This window comes from Lampetra fluviatilis, chromosome 77 (genome assembly GCF_964198595.1).
Source record: "Lampetra fluviatilis chromosome 77, kcLamFluv1.1, whole genome shotgun sequence".
Classification (NCBI taxonomy): domain Eukaryota; kingdom Metazoa; phylum Chordata; class Hyperoartia; order Petromyzontiformes; family Petromyzontidae; genus Lampetra; species Lampetra fluviatilis.
In genome coordinates this window covers 431,566-447,695 of record NC_136351.1, presented here as the reverse complement: position 1 = coordinate 447,695, position 16,130 = coordinate 431,566, and the positions used below count along the sequence as shown (strand labels likewise).

General features: G+C 57.3%; 1 protein-coding gene across 1 annotated transcript in view; it reads left to right on the top strand.

The window, feature by feature from the left end:
* LOC144953502 (gap junction Cx32.7 protein-like) overlaps positions 1-14,939 on the top strand; it is a 16,426-nt gene extending 1,487 nt beyond the window's left edge. The window contains exons 2-4 of the mRNA XM_078884046.1: positions 8,226-8,360; positions 8,763-8,939; positions 10,912-14,939. Coding sequence (XP_078740172.1) covers positions 8,232-8,360; positions 8,763-8,939; positions 10,912-11,814 — 1,209 coding nt within the window. The 5' untranslated portion in view covers positions 8,226-8,231 and the 3' untranslated portion in view covers positions 11,815-14,939. The remainder of the gene's footprint in view (positions 1-8,225; positions 8,361-8,762; positions 8,940-10,911) is intronic.
* Positions 14,940-16,130: the final 1,191 nt, after the last annotated feature.

Here is a 16,130-nt window from a genome sequence, read left to right as displayed (position 1 = left end):
GGTCTCTGTGTGGTGGTGATGAGTCTATGGGTCTCTGTGTAATGGCGAGTTTATGGGTCTCTGTGTGGTGGTGAGTCTGTGGGTCTCTGTGTGGTGGTGAGTCTATGGGTCTCTGTGTGGTGGTGAGTCTATGGGTCTTTGTGTGATGGTGAGTCTATGGGTCACTGTGTGGTGATGAGTCTATGGGTCTCTGTGTGATGAGTCTATGGGTCTCTGTGTGGTGATGAGTCTATGGGTCTCTGTGTAGTGGTGGTGAGTCTGTGGGTCTCTGTGTGGTGATGAGTTTATGGGTCTCTGTGTAGTGGTGGTGAGTCTATGGGTCTCTGTGTGGTGGTGATGAGTCTATGGGTCTCTGTGTAGTGGCGAGTCTATGGCTCTCTGTGTGGTGGTGAGTCTGTGGGTCTCTGTGTGGTGGTGAGTCTATGGGTCTCTGTGTGGTGGTGAGTCTATGGGTCTTTGTGTGGTGTTGGTGAGTCTATGGGTCTCTGTGTGGTGATGAGTCTATGGGTCTCTGTGTGGTGATGAGTATATGAGTCTCTGTGTGGTGGTGAGTCTATGGGTCTCTGTGTGATTAGTCTATGGGTCTCTGTGTGGTGGTGAGTCTATGTGTCTCTGTGTGGTGGTGAGTCTATGGGTCTCTGTGTGGTGATGAGTCTATGGGTCTCTGTGTGGTGATGAGTCTATGGGTCTCTGTGTGGTGATGAGTATATGGGTCTCTGTGTGGTGATGAGTATATGGGTCTCTGTGTGGTGGTGAGTCTATGGGTCTCTGTGTGGTGGTGAGTCTGTGGGTCTCTGTGTGGTGGTGAGTCTATGGGTCTCTGTGTGGTGGTGAGTCTATGGGTCTCTGTGTGGTGGTGAGTCTATGGGTCTCTGTGTGGTGGTGGTGAGTCTATGGGTCTCTGTGTGGTGGTGAGTCTATGGGTCTCTGTGTGGTGATGAGTCTATGGGTCTCTGTGTGGTGATGAGCATATGGGTCTCTGTGTGGTGGTGAGTCTATGGGTCTCTGTGTGGTGGTGAGTCTATGGGTCTATATGTGGTAGTGAGTATATGGGTCTCTGTGTGGTGGTGAGTCTAGGGGTCTCTGTGTGGTGGTGAGTCTATGGGTCTATATGTGGTAGTGAGTATTTGGGTCTCTGTGTGGTGGTGAGTCTATGGGTCTATATGTGGTCGTGAGAATATGGGTCTCTGTGTGGTGGTGAGTCTAGGGGTCTCTGTGTAGTGGTGGTGAGTCTATGGGTCTCTGTGTAGTGGTGGTGAGTCTGTGGGTCTCTGTGTGATGGTGAGTCTGTGGGTCTCTGTGTGGTGAGTCTATGGGTCTCTGTGTGGTGGTGGTGAGTCTATGGGTCAATGTGTGGTGATGAGTCATTGGGTCTCTGTGTCTCTCTCACCACGTGTCTCTCTCTCACTCCGTGTCTCTCTCTCACCACGTGTCTCTCTCACCACGTGACTCTCTCCCCCCGTGTCTCTCTCACCACGTGTCTCTCTCTCCCCGTGTCTCTCCCCCCGTGTCTCTCTCTCACCGTGTCTCTCTCCCCGTGTCTCTCTCTCTCCCGGTGTCTCTCTCACCACGTGTCTCTCTCTCCCCCTGTGTCTCTCTCCCCGTGTCTCTCTCCGTGTCTCTCTCTCCGTGTCTCTCTCTCTCCGTGTCTCTCTCCCCGTGTCTCTCTCCCCACGTGTCTCTCTCCCCGTGTCTCTCTCCCCGTGACTCTCCCTCCGTGTCTCTCCCCGTGTCTCCAAACACGTGTTTCTCTCCCCGTGTCACTCTCCGTGTCTCTCTCCCCGTGTCTCTCTCCCCGTGTCTCTCTCTCCCCGTGTCTCTCTCACCACGTGTCTCTCTCCCCGTGTCTCTCTCCCCGTGTCTCTCCCTCCGTGTCTCTCCCCGTGTCTCCCACCACGTGTCTCTCTCCCCGTGTCTCTCTCCGTGTCTCTCTCCCCGTGTCTCTCTCCCCGTGTTTCTCTCCCCGCGTCTCTCCCCCCGCGTCCCTCTCCCGGTGTCTCTCTCTACACGTGTCTCTCTCACCACGTGTCTCTCTCCCCGTGTCTCTCTCCCCGTGTCTCTCTCTCCGTGTCTCACTCTCCCCGTGTCTCTCTCCCCGTGTCTCTCCCCGCGTCTCTCTCTCCGTGTCTCTCCCCGTGTCTCTCCCCGTGTCTCTCCCGGTGTCTCTCTCCCCGTGTCTCTCTCACCACGTGTCTCTCTCACCACGTGTCTCTCTCACCACGTGTCTCTCTCACCACGTGTCTCTCTCACCACGTGTCTCTCTTACCACGTGACTCACTCACCATGTGTCTCTCTCCCCACGTGTCTCTCTCACCACGTGTCTCACCACGTGTCTCTCTCCCCGTGTCTATCTCACCACGTGACCCTCTCACCACGTGACCCTCTCACCACTTGACCCTCTCACCACGTGACCCTCTCACCACGTGTCTCTCTCACCACGTGTCTCTCTCCCCGTGTCTCTCTCCACGTGTCTCTCTCCCCGTGTCTCTCTCACCACGTGTCTCTCCCCGTGTCTCTCTCCCCGTGTCTCTCTACCCGTGTCTCTCTCCCCCCGTGTCTCTCTCACCACGTGTCTCTCTCTCCACGTGTCTCTCTCACCACGTGACCCTCTCACCACGTGTCTCTCTCACCACGTGTCTCTCTCCCCGTGTCTCTCTCCCCGTGTCTCTCTCCACGTGTCTCTCTCCCCGTGTCTCTCTCACCACGTGTCTCTCCCCGTGTCTCTCTCACCACGTGTCTCTCTCTCCACGTGTCTCTCTCCCAGTGTCTCTCACCCCATGTCTCTCTCCGTGTCTCTCTCTCCACGTGTCTCTCTCACCGTGTCTCTCTCACCACGTGTCTCTCTCACCACGTGTCTCTCTCCGTGTCTCACTCTCCACGTGTCTCTCTCCCCGTGTCTCTCCCCGTGTCTCTCTCTCCGTGTCTCTCCCCGTGTCTCTCTCTCCCCGTGTCTCTCTCCCCGTGTCTCTATCACCACGTGTCTCTCCCCGTGTCTCTCTCCCCGTGTCTCTCACCGCGTGTCTCTCTTTCCACGTGTCTCTCTCACCACGTGACCCTCTCACCACGTGACCCTCTCACCACGTGACCCTCTCACCACGTGTCTCTCTCACCACGTGTCTCTCTCCCCGTGTCTCTCTCCCCGTGTCTCTCTCCACGTGTCTCTCTCCCCGTGTCTCTCTCACCACGTGTCTCTCCCCGTGTCTCTCTCACCACGTGTCTCTCTCACCACGTGTCTCTCTCCCCGTGTCTCTCTCCCCGTGTCTCTCTCACCACGTGTCTCTCCCCGTGTCTCTCTCTCCACATGACCCTCTCACCACGTGTCTCTCTCTCCACATGACCCTCTCACCACGTGTCTCTCTCACCACGTGACCCTCTCACCACGTGACCCTCTCACCACGTGACCCTCTCACCACGTGTCTCTCTCACCACGTGTCTCTCTCTCCCCGTGTCTCTCCCCCCGTGTCTCTCTCTCACCGTGTCTCTCTCCCCGTGTCTCTCTCTCTCCCGGTGTCTCTCTCACCACGTGTCTCTCTCTCCCCCTGTGTCTCTCTCCCCGTGTCTCTCTCCGTGTCTCTCTCTCCGTGTCTCTCTCTCTCCGTGTCTCTCTCCCCGTGTCTCTCTCCCCACGTGTCTCTCTCCCCGTGTCTCTCTCCCCGTGACTCTCCCTCCGTGTCTCTCCCCGTGTCTCCAAACACGTGTGTCACTCTCCGTGTCTCTCTCCCCGTGTCTCTCTCCCCGTGTCTCTCTCTCCCCGTGTCTCTCTCACCACGTGTCTCTCTCCCCGTGTCTCTCTCCCCGTGTCTCTCCCTCCGTGTCTCTCCCCGTGTCTCCCACCACGTGTCTCTCTCCCCGTGTCTCTCTCCGTGTCTCTCTCCCCGTGTCTCTCTCCCCGTGTTTCTCTCCCCGCGTCTCTCCCCCCGCGTCCCTCTCCCGGTGTCTCTCTCTACACGTGTCTCTCTCACCACGTGTCTCTCTCCCCGTGTCTCTCTCTCCGTGTCTCACTCTCCCCGTGTCTCTCTCCCCGTGTCTCTCCCCGCGTCTCTCTCTCCGTGTCTCTCCCCGTGTCTCTCCCCGTGTCTCTCCCGGTGTCTCTCTCCCCGTGTCTCTCTCACCACGTGTCTCTCTCACCACGTGTCTCTCTCACCACGTGTCTCTCTCACCACGTGTCTCTCTCACCACGTGTCTCTCTTACCACGTGACTCACTCACCATGTGTCTCTCTCCCCACGTGTCTCTCTCACCACGTGTCTCACCACGTGTCTCTCTCCCCGTGTCTATCTCACCACGTGACCCTCTCACCACGTGACCCTCTCACCACTTGACCCTCTCACCACGTGACCCTCTCACCACGTGTCTCTCTCACCACGTGTCTCTCTCCCCGTGTCTCTCTCCACGTGTCTCTCTCCCCGTGTCTCTCTCACCACGTGTCTCTCCCCGTGTCTCTCTCCCCGTGTCTCTCTACCCGTGTCTCTCTCCCCCCGTGTCTCTCTCACCACGTGTCTCTCTCTCCACGTGTCTCTCTCACCACGTGACCCTCTCACCACGTGTCTCTCTCACCACGTGTCTCTCTCCCCGTGTCTCTCTCCCCGTGTCTCTCTCCACGTGTCTCTCTCCCCGTGTCTCTCTCACCACGTGTCTCTCCCCGTGTCTCTCTCACCACGTGTCTCTCTCTCCACGTGTCTCTCTCTCAGTGTCTCTCACCCCATGTCTCTCTCCGTGTCTCTCTCTCCACGTGTCTCTCTCACCGTGTCTCTCTCACCACGTGTCTCTCTCACCACGTGTCTCTCTCCGTGTCTCACTCTCCACGTGTCTCTCTCCCCGTGTCTCTCCCCGTGTCTCTCTCTCCGTGTCTCTCCCCGTGTCTCTCTCTCCCCGTGTCTCTCTCCCCGTGTCTCTATCACCACGTGTCTCTCCCCGTGTCTCTCTCCCCGTGTCTCTCACCGCGTGTCTCTCTTTCCACGTGTCTCTCTCACCACGTGACCCTCTCACCACGTGACCCTCTCACCACGTGACCCTCTCACCACGTGTCTCTCTCACCACGTGTCTCTCTCCCCGTGTCTCTCTCCCCGTGTCTCTCTCCACGTGTCTCTCTCCCCGTGTCTCTCTCACCACGTGTCTCTCCCCGTGTCTCTCTCACCACGTGTCTCTCTCACCACGTGTCTCTCTCCCCGTGTCTCTCTCCCCGTGTCTCTCTCCACGTGTCTCTCTCCCCGTGTCTCTCTCACCACGTGTCTCTCCCCGTGTCTCTCTCTCCACATGACCCTCTCACCACGTGTCTCTCTCACCACGTGACCCTCTCACCACGTGACCCTCTCACCACGTGACCCTCTCACCACGTGTCTCTCTCACCACGTGTCTCTCTCCCCGTGTCTCTCTCCCCGTGTCTCTCTCCACGTGTCTTTCTCCCCGTGTCTCTCTCACCACGTGTCTCTCTCACCACGTGTCTCTCTCACCACGTGTCTCTCTCTCCCCGTGTCTCTCTCCCCGTGTCTCTCTCCCCTGTCTCTCTCCCCGTGTCTCTCCCCGTGTCTCTCTCCCCGTGTCTCTCACCCCGTGTCTCTCTCCGTGTCTCTCTCTCCACGTGTCTCTCTCCGTGTTTCTCTCACCACGTGTCTCTCTCACCACGTGTCTCTCCCACCACGTGTCTCTCTCACCACGTGTCTCTCTCACCACGTGTCTCTCCCCGTGTCTCTCTCCCCGTGTCTCTCTCCCCGTGTCTCTCTCACCGCGTGTCTCTCTCTCCACGTGTCTCTCTCACCACGTGACCCTCTCACCACGTGACCCTCTCACCACGTGACCCTCTCACCACGTGTCTCTCTCACCATGTGTCTCTCTCCCCGTGTCTCTCTCCCCGTGTCTCTCTCCACGTGTCTCTCTCCCCGTGTCTCTCTCACCACGTGTCTCTCCCCGTGTCTCTCTCACCACGTGTCTCTCTCTCCACGTGTCTCTCTCCCCGTGTCTCTCTCACCACGTGTCTCTCTCTCCCCGTGTCTCTCTCTCCGTGTCTCTCCCAGTGTCTCTCTCTGTGTCTCTTTGCCCGTGTCTCTCTCCCCGTGTCTCTCCCCCCGTGTCTCTCTCCGTGTATCTCTCCCCGTGTCTCTCTCCCCGTGTCTCTCACCCCGTGTCTCTCTCCGTGTCTCTCTCTCCACGTGTCTCTCTCACTGTGTCTCTCTCACCACGTGTCTCTCTCACCGTGTCTCTCTCAACACGTGTCTCTCTCACCGTGTCTCTCTCACCACGTGTCTCTCTCACCACGTGTCTCTCTCACCACGTGTCTCTCTCACCACGTGTCTCTCTCTCCACGTGTCTCTCTCACCACGTGTCTCTCTCCCCGTGTCTCTCTCCCCGTGTCTCTCTCCCCTGTCTCTCTCCCCGTGTCTCTCCCCGTGTCTCTCTCCCCGTGTCTCTCACCCCGTGTCTCTCTCCGTGTCTCTCTCTCCACGTGTCTCTCTCACCGTGTCTCTCTCACCACGTGTCTCTCTCACCACGTGTCTCTCTCACCGTGTCTCTCTCACCACGTGTCTCTCTCACCACGTGTCTCTCTCTCCACGTGTCTCTCTCACCACGTGTCTCTCTCCCCGTGTCTCTCTCCCAGTGTCTCTCTCCCCTGTCTCTCTCCCCGTGTCTCTCCCCCCGTGTCTCTCTCCCCGTGTCTCTCTCACCGCGTGTCTCTCTCACCGCGTGTCTCTCTCACCGCGTGTCTCTCTCACCGCGTGTCTCTCTCGCCACGTGTCTCTCTCTCCACGTGTCTCTCTCACCACGTGTCTCTCTCCCCGTGTCTCTCTCCCCGTGTCTCTCTCCCCTGTCTCTCTCCCCGTGTCTCTCCCCGTGTCTCTCTCCCCGTGTCTCTCACCCCGTGTCTCTCTCCGTGTCTCTCTCTCTCACCGTGTCTCTCTCACCACGTGTCTCTCTCACCACGTGTCTCTCTCTCTCACCGTGTCTCTCTCACCACGTGTCTCTCTCACCACGTGTCTCTCTCTCCACGTGTCTCTCTCACCACGTGTCTCTCTCACCACGTGTCTCTCTCTCCACGTGTCTCTCTCACCACGTGTCTCTCTCCCCGTGTCTCTCTCCCAGTGTCTCTCTCCCCTGTCTCTCTCCCCGTGTCTCTCCCCCCGTGTCTCTCTCCCCGTGTCTCTCTCACCGCGTGTCTCTCTCACCGCGTGTCTCTCTCACCGCGTGTCTCTCTCACCGCGTGTCTCTCTCTCCCCGTGTCTCTCACCACGTGTCTCTCTCACCACGTGTCTCTTACCACGTGTCTCTCTCACCACGTGTCTCTCTCACCACGTGTCTCTCTCCGTGTCTATCTTACCACGTGTCTCTCTCACCACGTGTCTCTCTCACCACGTGTCTCTCCCACCACGTGTCTCTCTCACCACGTGTCTCTCTCACCACGTGTCTCTCTCACCACGTGACTCACTCACCACGTGTCTCTCTCCGTGTCTCTCTCTCCCCGTGTCTCTCTCCCCATGTCTCTCTCCCCATGTCTCTCACCACGTGTCTCACCACTTGTCTCTCTCACCACGTGTCTCTCTCACCACGTGTCTCTCTCACCACGTGTCTCTCTCTCTCACCACGTGTCTCTCTCCCAGTGTCTCTCTCCCCGTGTCTCTCTCTCCGTGTCTCTCTCACCACGTGTCTCTCTCACCACGTGTCTCTCTCACCACGTGTCTCTCTCCGTGTCTCTCTCCCCGTGTCTCTCTCCGCGTGTCTCTCTCCACGTGTCTCTCTCCCCGTGTCTCTCCCCTCGTGTTTCTCTCTCTCCGTGTCTCTCTCCCCGTGTCTCTCTCCGCGTGTCTCTCTCACCACATGTCTCTCTCCCCGTGTCTCTCACCACGTGTCTCTCTCACCACGTGTCTCTCTCACCACGTGTCTCTCTCACCACGTGTCTCTCTCCCCGTGTCTCTCTCCCCGTGTCTCTCCCCCCGTGTCTCTCCCCCCGTGTCTCTCCCCCCGTGTCTCTCTCCCCGTGTCTCTCTCCCCGTGTCTCTCTCCACGTTTCTCTCTCTTCCCGTGTCTCTCTCCCCGTGTCTCTCACCACGTGTCTCTCTCACCACGTGTCTCTCTCACCACGTGTCTCTCTCCCACGTGTCTCTCTCACTACGTGTCTCTCTCACCACGTGTCTCTCTCCCCGTGTCTCTCACCACGTGTCTCACCACTTGTCTCTCTCACCACGTGTCTCACCACGTCTCTCCCCACGTGTCTCACCACGTGTCTCTCTGTAGAGACCCATGGGAGACTTTGGCCTGCTGGGCTCTCTGCTGGACTCAGCCCAGGAGCACTCCACTGCCGTGGGCCGCGTGTGGCTCTCCGTGCTCTTCGTGCTGCGAATCCTCGTGCTCACCGCCGGCGCAGACCAGGTGAGGGGGGGGCGTGTCCGTGACGTCACAAGGGGCCGTGTCCGTGACGTCACAAGGGGCGCGTGTCCGTGACGTCACAAGGGGGGCGTGTCCGTGACGTAACAACGGGAGCCCCCTCTGTGACGTCGCAAAGGCGCCGCGTGTTCCCCCTCCGCGTGACGTCACAACGCTGGCCACACCTTCGTCCCTGTGACGTCACAATGCTGGCCCCACCCCTTCCCTGTGACGTCACAATGCTGCCCCCCCCTCCCCCGCAGGTGTGGGGCGACGAGCAGTCGGACTTCAGCTGCAAAACGCAGCAGCCAGGCTGCGAGAACGTGTGCTACGACTCGTGACGTCACGACGATGGCCCCGCCCCCCTCCCTGTGACGTCACAATGCTTGGCCCCTCCCTCCCCCGCAGGTTTGGGGCGACGAGCAGTCGGACTTCAGCTGCAACACGCAGCAGCCGGGCTGCGAGAACGTGTGCTACGACACGGCGTTCCCCATCTCGCACGTGCGCTACTGGGGCCTGCAGGTCATCGCCGTCTCCACGCCCGCACTCGCCTACCTGGGGCACGTGCTGCACGTCGTCAGGCAGGTGAGGTGGTGTGTGTTTGTGTGTGCACGCAGAGAGACACACAGACACACGCGCAGACACACACACAAACACACACACACAGACAGAGACACACGCACACACACACACACAGACACACACAGAGACACACAGACACACACACACACAGACACGCACTCGCCTACCTGGGGCACGTGCTGCACGTCGTCAGGCAGGTAAGGTGGTGCGCACACACACAGACACACAGACACACACACAGACACACACACAGACACAGACACACACACAGACAAACACAGACACACACACAGACACAAAGACACACATACAGACACACACACACAGACACACAGACACACGCACAGACACACACACAGACACACACACAGACACAGACACACACACAGACAAACACAGACACACACACAGACACACAGACACACATACAGACACACACACACAGACACACACACACACGCACACACACACAGACACACACACACCGCACACACATACAGACACACACACACCACCACCTCCCCACCGTCTGTGACCTCACAACCGGCCATATGCACCCATCGTATCGACCCATCGATTGTATCTGTTGTTCGTGTCTATCCATCTGTCGCATCCATCCATCGTGTCTCTCCATCGATTCTCTCCATCGTGTCTCTCCATCGCATCTCTCCATCGTATCTCTCCATTGTATCTCTCCATCGCATCTCTCCATCGTATCTCTCCATCGCATCTCTCCATCGCATCTCTCCATCGTATCTCTCCATCGCATCTCTCCATCGCATCTCTCCATCGCATCTCTCCATCGAATCTCTCCATCGCATCTCTCCATCGTATCTCTCAATCGCATCTCTCCATCGTATCTCTCCATCGTATCTCTCAATCGCATCTCTCCATCGCATCTCTCCATCGCATCTCTCCATCGTATCTCTCCATCGCATCTCTCCATCGTATCTCTCCATTGCATCTCTCTATCGTATCTCTCCATCGTATCTCTCCACCGTATCTCTCCATTGTATCTCTCCATCGTATCTCTCCATCGTATCTCTCCATCGTATCTCTCCATTGTATCTCTCCATCGTATCTCTCCATTGTATCTCTCCATCGCATCTCTCCATCGTATCTCTTCCTCGTATCTCTCCATTGTATCTCTCCATCGCATCTCTCCATCATATCTCTCCATTGTATCTCTCCATCGTATCTCTCCATCGTATCTCTCCATTGTATCTCTCCATCGCATCTCTCCATCGTATCTCTCCATCGCATCTCTCCATCGCATCTCTCCATCGAATCTCTCCATCGTATCTCTCCATCGCATCTCTCCCTCGTATCTCTCCATCGTATCTCTCCATCGTATCTCTCCATCGCATCTCTCCATCGCATCTCTCCATCGCATCTCTCCATCGTATCTCTCCATCGCATCTCTCCATCGCATCTCTCCATCGCATCCATCCATCGCATCTGTCCGTCGTACCCATCCCACGTCGTATCCTCCACCCCCCTCCCGCCCCCCCCCTGCCCCCCCCCCCACACGTGTCTCTCTCACCACGTGTCTCACCACGTGTCTCTCTCACCACGTGTCTTTCTCACCATTGTGTCTCTCTCACCACGTGTCTCTCTCACCACGTGTTTCTCTCACCACGTCTCTCACCACGTGTCTCTCTCACCACGTGTCTCACCACGTCTCTCCCCACGTGTCTCTCTCACCACGTGTCTCTCACCATGTGTCTCTCTCACCACGTGTCTCTCTCACCACGTGTCTCTCTCACCACGTGACTCTCACCACGTGTCTCTCTCACCACGTATCTCTCTCACCACGTGTCTCTCTCACCAAGTGTCTCTCTCACCACGTGTCTCTCTCACCACGTGTCTCTCTCACCACGTGTCTCTCTCACCACGTGTCTCTCTCACCACGTGTCTCTCTCACCACGTGTCCCTCACCACGTGTCTCACCACGTGTCTCTCTCACCCCCCCCAGGAGAGCAAGCAGCCCAGCGCCCCCTCAGCAAGCGGCAAGCCCCCCCCATCCCCCCGCGTCTCTCCGGACGGCCGCGTGCCAATCCGCGGGGCCCTCCTGCGCTCGTACCTCCTGAGCCTCGCCTGCCGGGCCCTGCTGGAGGCCTCGTTCATCTACGGGCAGGGCCGCCTCTTCGGCCTGTCGCTGGCCCACCTCTACCGCTGCCGCACGTGGCCCTGCCCCAACGTCGTCGACTGCTTCGTGTCGCGCGCCACCGAGAAGACCGTCTACGTGCGCCTCATGCTCGCCGCCTCGAGCCTCGGCCTGGCCCTCAACGTCGCCGAGTTCGCCTACTTGCTGTGCCACGCCGCGCGCCGACGCCGGGCCAAGCGCCGGGAGGCAGCGGACGTCGTCGGCGTCGCCGCCGCGCCGGTACCGGGCGGACCGCCCCAGCCGGCGGGAGACTTCGATCGACCGCCCGAGGCTCCGGCCTACGCGGGCGCCCCGCCGCTCTACAGCCTGTACCAGCAGGCCGAGCCAGCGGGGGCCGCGGGGGCCACGGGGCCCACGGGGGCCGGGAGGCCTCGGGGGCCGTCCCGGCAGGACTGGGAGAGCCAGGAGAGCGGCAGGCTTCGGGGGGAACCGCTGGGCCTCCCCGCGTGGGAGCCGCCCCCGGGGGCGGCCATGTCTCCCGTGATGTCTCCTGGGATGTCTCCTGGGGCGGCCATGTCTCCTCCTGTGATGGCTTCTCCTGTGATGTGTCCTCCTCCTGTGATGTGTCCTCCTCCAGTGATGTCTCCTCCCGTGATGTCTTCTCCTGCCGTGATGTCTCCTCGAGCGATTTCTCCGGCCGTGGTGAGCGATGGGGCCTATGGTGGCAGGCCGGGCTCCAGCCGCTCCAGGCACGGAGATCTGCAGGTGTGAGTGGTGTGTGTCTGTGTGTCTGTGTGTGTGTCTGTGTGTGTCTGTGTGTGTTTGTGTGTGTGTCTGTATGTGTGTCTGTGTTTCTGTGTGTGTGTCTGTCTGTGTGTGTGTCTGTCTGTGTGTATGTGTGTCAATGTGCACATGGCCTGGCACAAGCGTCGTGGTGACGTCACCGCCACTTAGTGGCGAATGGCGGTTGTTGTTGTTGTGTCTGTGTGTGTCTGTGTTTCTGTGTGTGTGTCTGTGTGTGTCAAGGTGCACATGGCCTGGCACAAGCGTCGTGGTGACGTCACCGCCACTTAGTGGCGAATGGCGGTTGTTGTTGTTGTGTGTGTCTGTGTGTGTGTCTGTCTGTTTAAGAAGGGGGGCCGCACAGACTGTAACAATTACAGGGGCATTTCACTCCTCAGTGTGCCGGGAAAGGACCAGGCAAGGGTTATTCAACATCGCCTTGCCAGGCGCGCTGAGGAGAGGCTTGCGGAGACCCAATGTGGTTTCAGGAAAGGGCGGTCCTGCACAGATGCCATATTTTCTGTCCGTCTGCTACAGCAGAGGTATAGGGAATTCCAACAAGACCTACATCTCTGCTTTATTGACCTGGTCAAGGCCTATGATATCATCAGTAGGCCTGGGCTCTGGGATGTTTTTCGTGCTTTCGGAGTCCCTGACCCTCTGCTCACGATCATTAAGGACCTTCATGATGGTGAGCGGGCCTGGGTTAAACTACGTGGCCGGGAGTCGGAGCCATTCCCTGTACACCTTGGGGTGCGACAGAGATGTCCTCTGGCTCCCACATTATTTAACATCTATTTTGACCACGTCGTTTGTGAAGCCTTCAATAGCTGTACCGGGGGAATTTCCATTTGGTACAGATATAATGGGAGGCTGATCGACGCCCAGGTGCGATCAAGGGATGGCTCCCTATTGGTCAACCACGTTATGTATGCCGATGATTTGGTAATATCTGCTCATTCAGAAGAGGAGTTGGAGACGCTGCTGCTGAGACTGGAGCGTGCCACTAAGAGGTGGGGCCTTACCATCAGCCCCACCAAAACTAAGCACCTGCCTGGGTATTTTGTACCATCGGACACTCCACTCCCACAACTCCCAATCGGTGATGTGGCAGTTGTGGAGAGAGTGGAGAGTTTCCCATACCTGGGCAGTGTGCTTATGACCGGCTCCAGTTTAACAGAAGAGATCTCACCTCGAATCAGTCGTGCGGGAATATCTTTTCATCGGTTGCGTAACGCTGTGTGGAAGCTACCTGGTCTGTCGCTCTGCACGAAGCTTCAGGTCTTCTCGGCCACGGTCATTCCCTCCCTTCTCTACGCTTGCGAAACGTGGACCCCCCTAATGGAGCATCTTCGCCGGTTGGAAACATTTAGGCTGGCCTGCCTACGATCCATCCTGGGATTAACCAGGCCGGATTGTGTGAGGAGTTCACAAATCCTTGAAAGATCTGGACAAAGTCCCATCGGTGAGCTCCTCCGGCAGGCAAGGCTGCGTTGGCTGGGTCATGTAGCCCGCATGCCCAGCCACCGCATGCCTAAACAGCTTTTGTTCGGCCGGATCGAGGGTGCTAAACGGGCGCGGCACGGGCTAGAGAAGAGATGGAGTGATGTGGTACAGGAGGACGTGGAGCTGAGTGGACTTTCCGATGACTGGTACCAGCGGTGTCAAGATCGGCCTCTGTGGAGGAGGCTCGTGAAGGACGCTACTGGGCAGTTGGAGGCAGTCGCCCTCCAGCAACAATGGAGGGCGGAGGAGCGACGCGTGCGTGTCTGTGTGTGTGGCCGTTTGTCTCTATACGTGTGTCTGTCTGTGTGTACGTGTGTCTGTCTGTGTGTCTGTGTGTGTCTGTGTGTGTGTGTCTGTATGTCCCACTAAAAATACTCACTCACCTACTCACCCACCCACCCACCCACCTCCTCCCTCATCTACCCACCCACCAACTCACTCACCCACCCACCAACTCACCCACCCACCCACTCACTCACCCACCCACTCACCCACCCACCCACGCAATGTAAGTGTGTGTGTACGCCGGACTTCTTTCGCACCATACGTAGCCGACCGTGCCAATCGGGACACCATTGTTTGACGGCGTGAACATGGTGCATGGTGCTTGTGCTGTTTGTCTCCTCCCGTCTCACACGGGCGGTGTAGAGACACGCGGATTGTGTTTAGACCCAATGGTATTGACGGGCTCTGCATCACATTATCACCACCACCATCATCATCACAGAATGTTTGTGTGCGTGGTTATTGTGCTGTCCGCCTTTGACCGCTGTGTTGCGCCCGAAACGTCGTGATGTATTCTATTTAGTCGACCCACGTGACTTTACCGAAAGAGACACAGAGTTTGGATCCGTGCAGTCGCGAAAGCTTCAAATCCAGATCGGTTGAGTTGATCTTTACCGCGCCGAATTGGCGATGTGACCACAACCACCACTACCACCACCTCCACCACAACCACAACCACCACCACTACCCCCACCACAACCACCAGCACAACGACCACCACCACAACCACCACCACAACCACCACCACCATCACGACCACCACCACAACCACAACCACCATCACCACCACCATCACCACCACAACCACCACCACCACAACCACCACTACCCCCAACACCATCCACCACCATCCACCACCATCACCACCACCACAACCACCACTACCACCACCTCTACCACCATCACAACCACCACCACCACCATCACCACCACCCCCAACACCACCACAACCACCACCACCACGACCACCATCACCAGCACCATCAACACCACCACCACCACTACCCCCAACACCACCACCATCACCACCACCACTACCCCCACCACCAGCACAACGACCACAACCACCACCACCTCCACCACGACCAACTCCACCACAACGACCACCTCTACCACCATCACAACCACCATCACCATCAACACCATCACCACAACAACCACCACCACAACCACCATCACCACCACCCATCACATCACCTTCGTCAATGAACGAGCGAGGGGCATATTCGAAGTCGTTGCTGACGAAGTAGAAACATTTTCTGTTGTTGTTTTAAAATAAAACACATTTTGTGTTGTTGTTTTAAAAAAAAATAAAAAAAATAAAAAATTCAAAGTTGGTCGCGTTCACCCTGCAGGCCTCGTGCCCAATGGGTGGTGGTTGTGGTGGTTGTGGTGTTGGTGGTGGTGTTGGTGGTGTTGGTGGTGGTGCAACTCGCGGTGTGGAAGTTGTTCTCGGTCGAGTTCGTGAAGTCGCTACACACACACAGACACACACACAGACACACACACACACACAGACACACACACACACAGACACACACAGACACACACACAGACACACACACAGACACACAGACAGACACACACACAGAGACACACACACAGACACACACACACACAGACACACACACACAGACACACACACACACAGACACACACACACACAGACACACACACAGACACACACACACACAGACACACACAGACACACACACACACAGACACACACAGAGACACACACACACAGACACACACAGAGACACACACACACAGACACACACACACAAGTTGTCTCAAGGACAAGTCACCGGGCGGTGCTCAGAGCGATGAAATGCACTCGGTCGCCACTACAGTACAGGAGTTGTAACAGCTTTGCACACGGTGTGGGCGGAGTTTGGTTGACGTCTGATTGGCTGAGGCTCCGCTATTCACTTAGTGAGCTGAGTTTCATTCATACAGGCGGAGTGTGTGTGTGTGTAACAGGCTGTGTGTGTGTAACAGGCTGTGTGTACTGTGTGTGTGTAACACGCTGTGTGTGTGTGTGTGTAACACGCTGTGTGTGTGTGTAACAGGCTGTGTGTATGTGTGTGTACTGTGTGTGTGTGTAACAGGCTGTGTGTGTGTGTAACACGCTGTGTGTGTGTGTAACACGCTGTGTGTGTGTGTGTGTAACAGGCTGTGTGTGTAGTGTATGTGTGTGTACTGTGTGTGTGTACTGTTTGTGTGTTCTGTGTGTGTGTGTGTGTACTGTGTGTGTACACTGTGTGTGTTCTGTGTGTACTGTGTGAGTGTATTTTTAGCTGTGTGTGTACTGTGTGTGTACACTGTGTGTGTACTGTGTGTGTGTGTACTGTGTGTGTGTACTGTGTGTGTGTACTGTGTGTGTGTACTGTGTGTGTACACTGTGTGTGTACTGTGTGTACTGTGTGAGTGTATTTTTAGCTGTGTGTATGTACTGTGTGTGTACACTGTGTGTGTACTGTGTGCGTGTGTACTGTGTGTGTACACTGTGT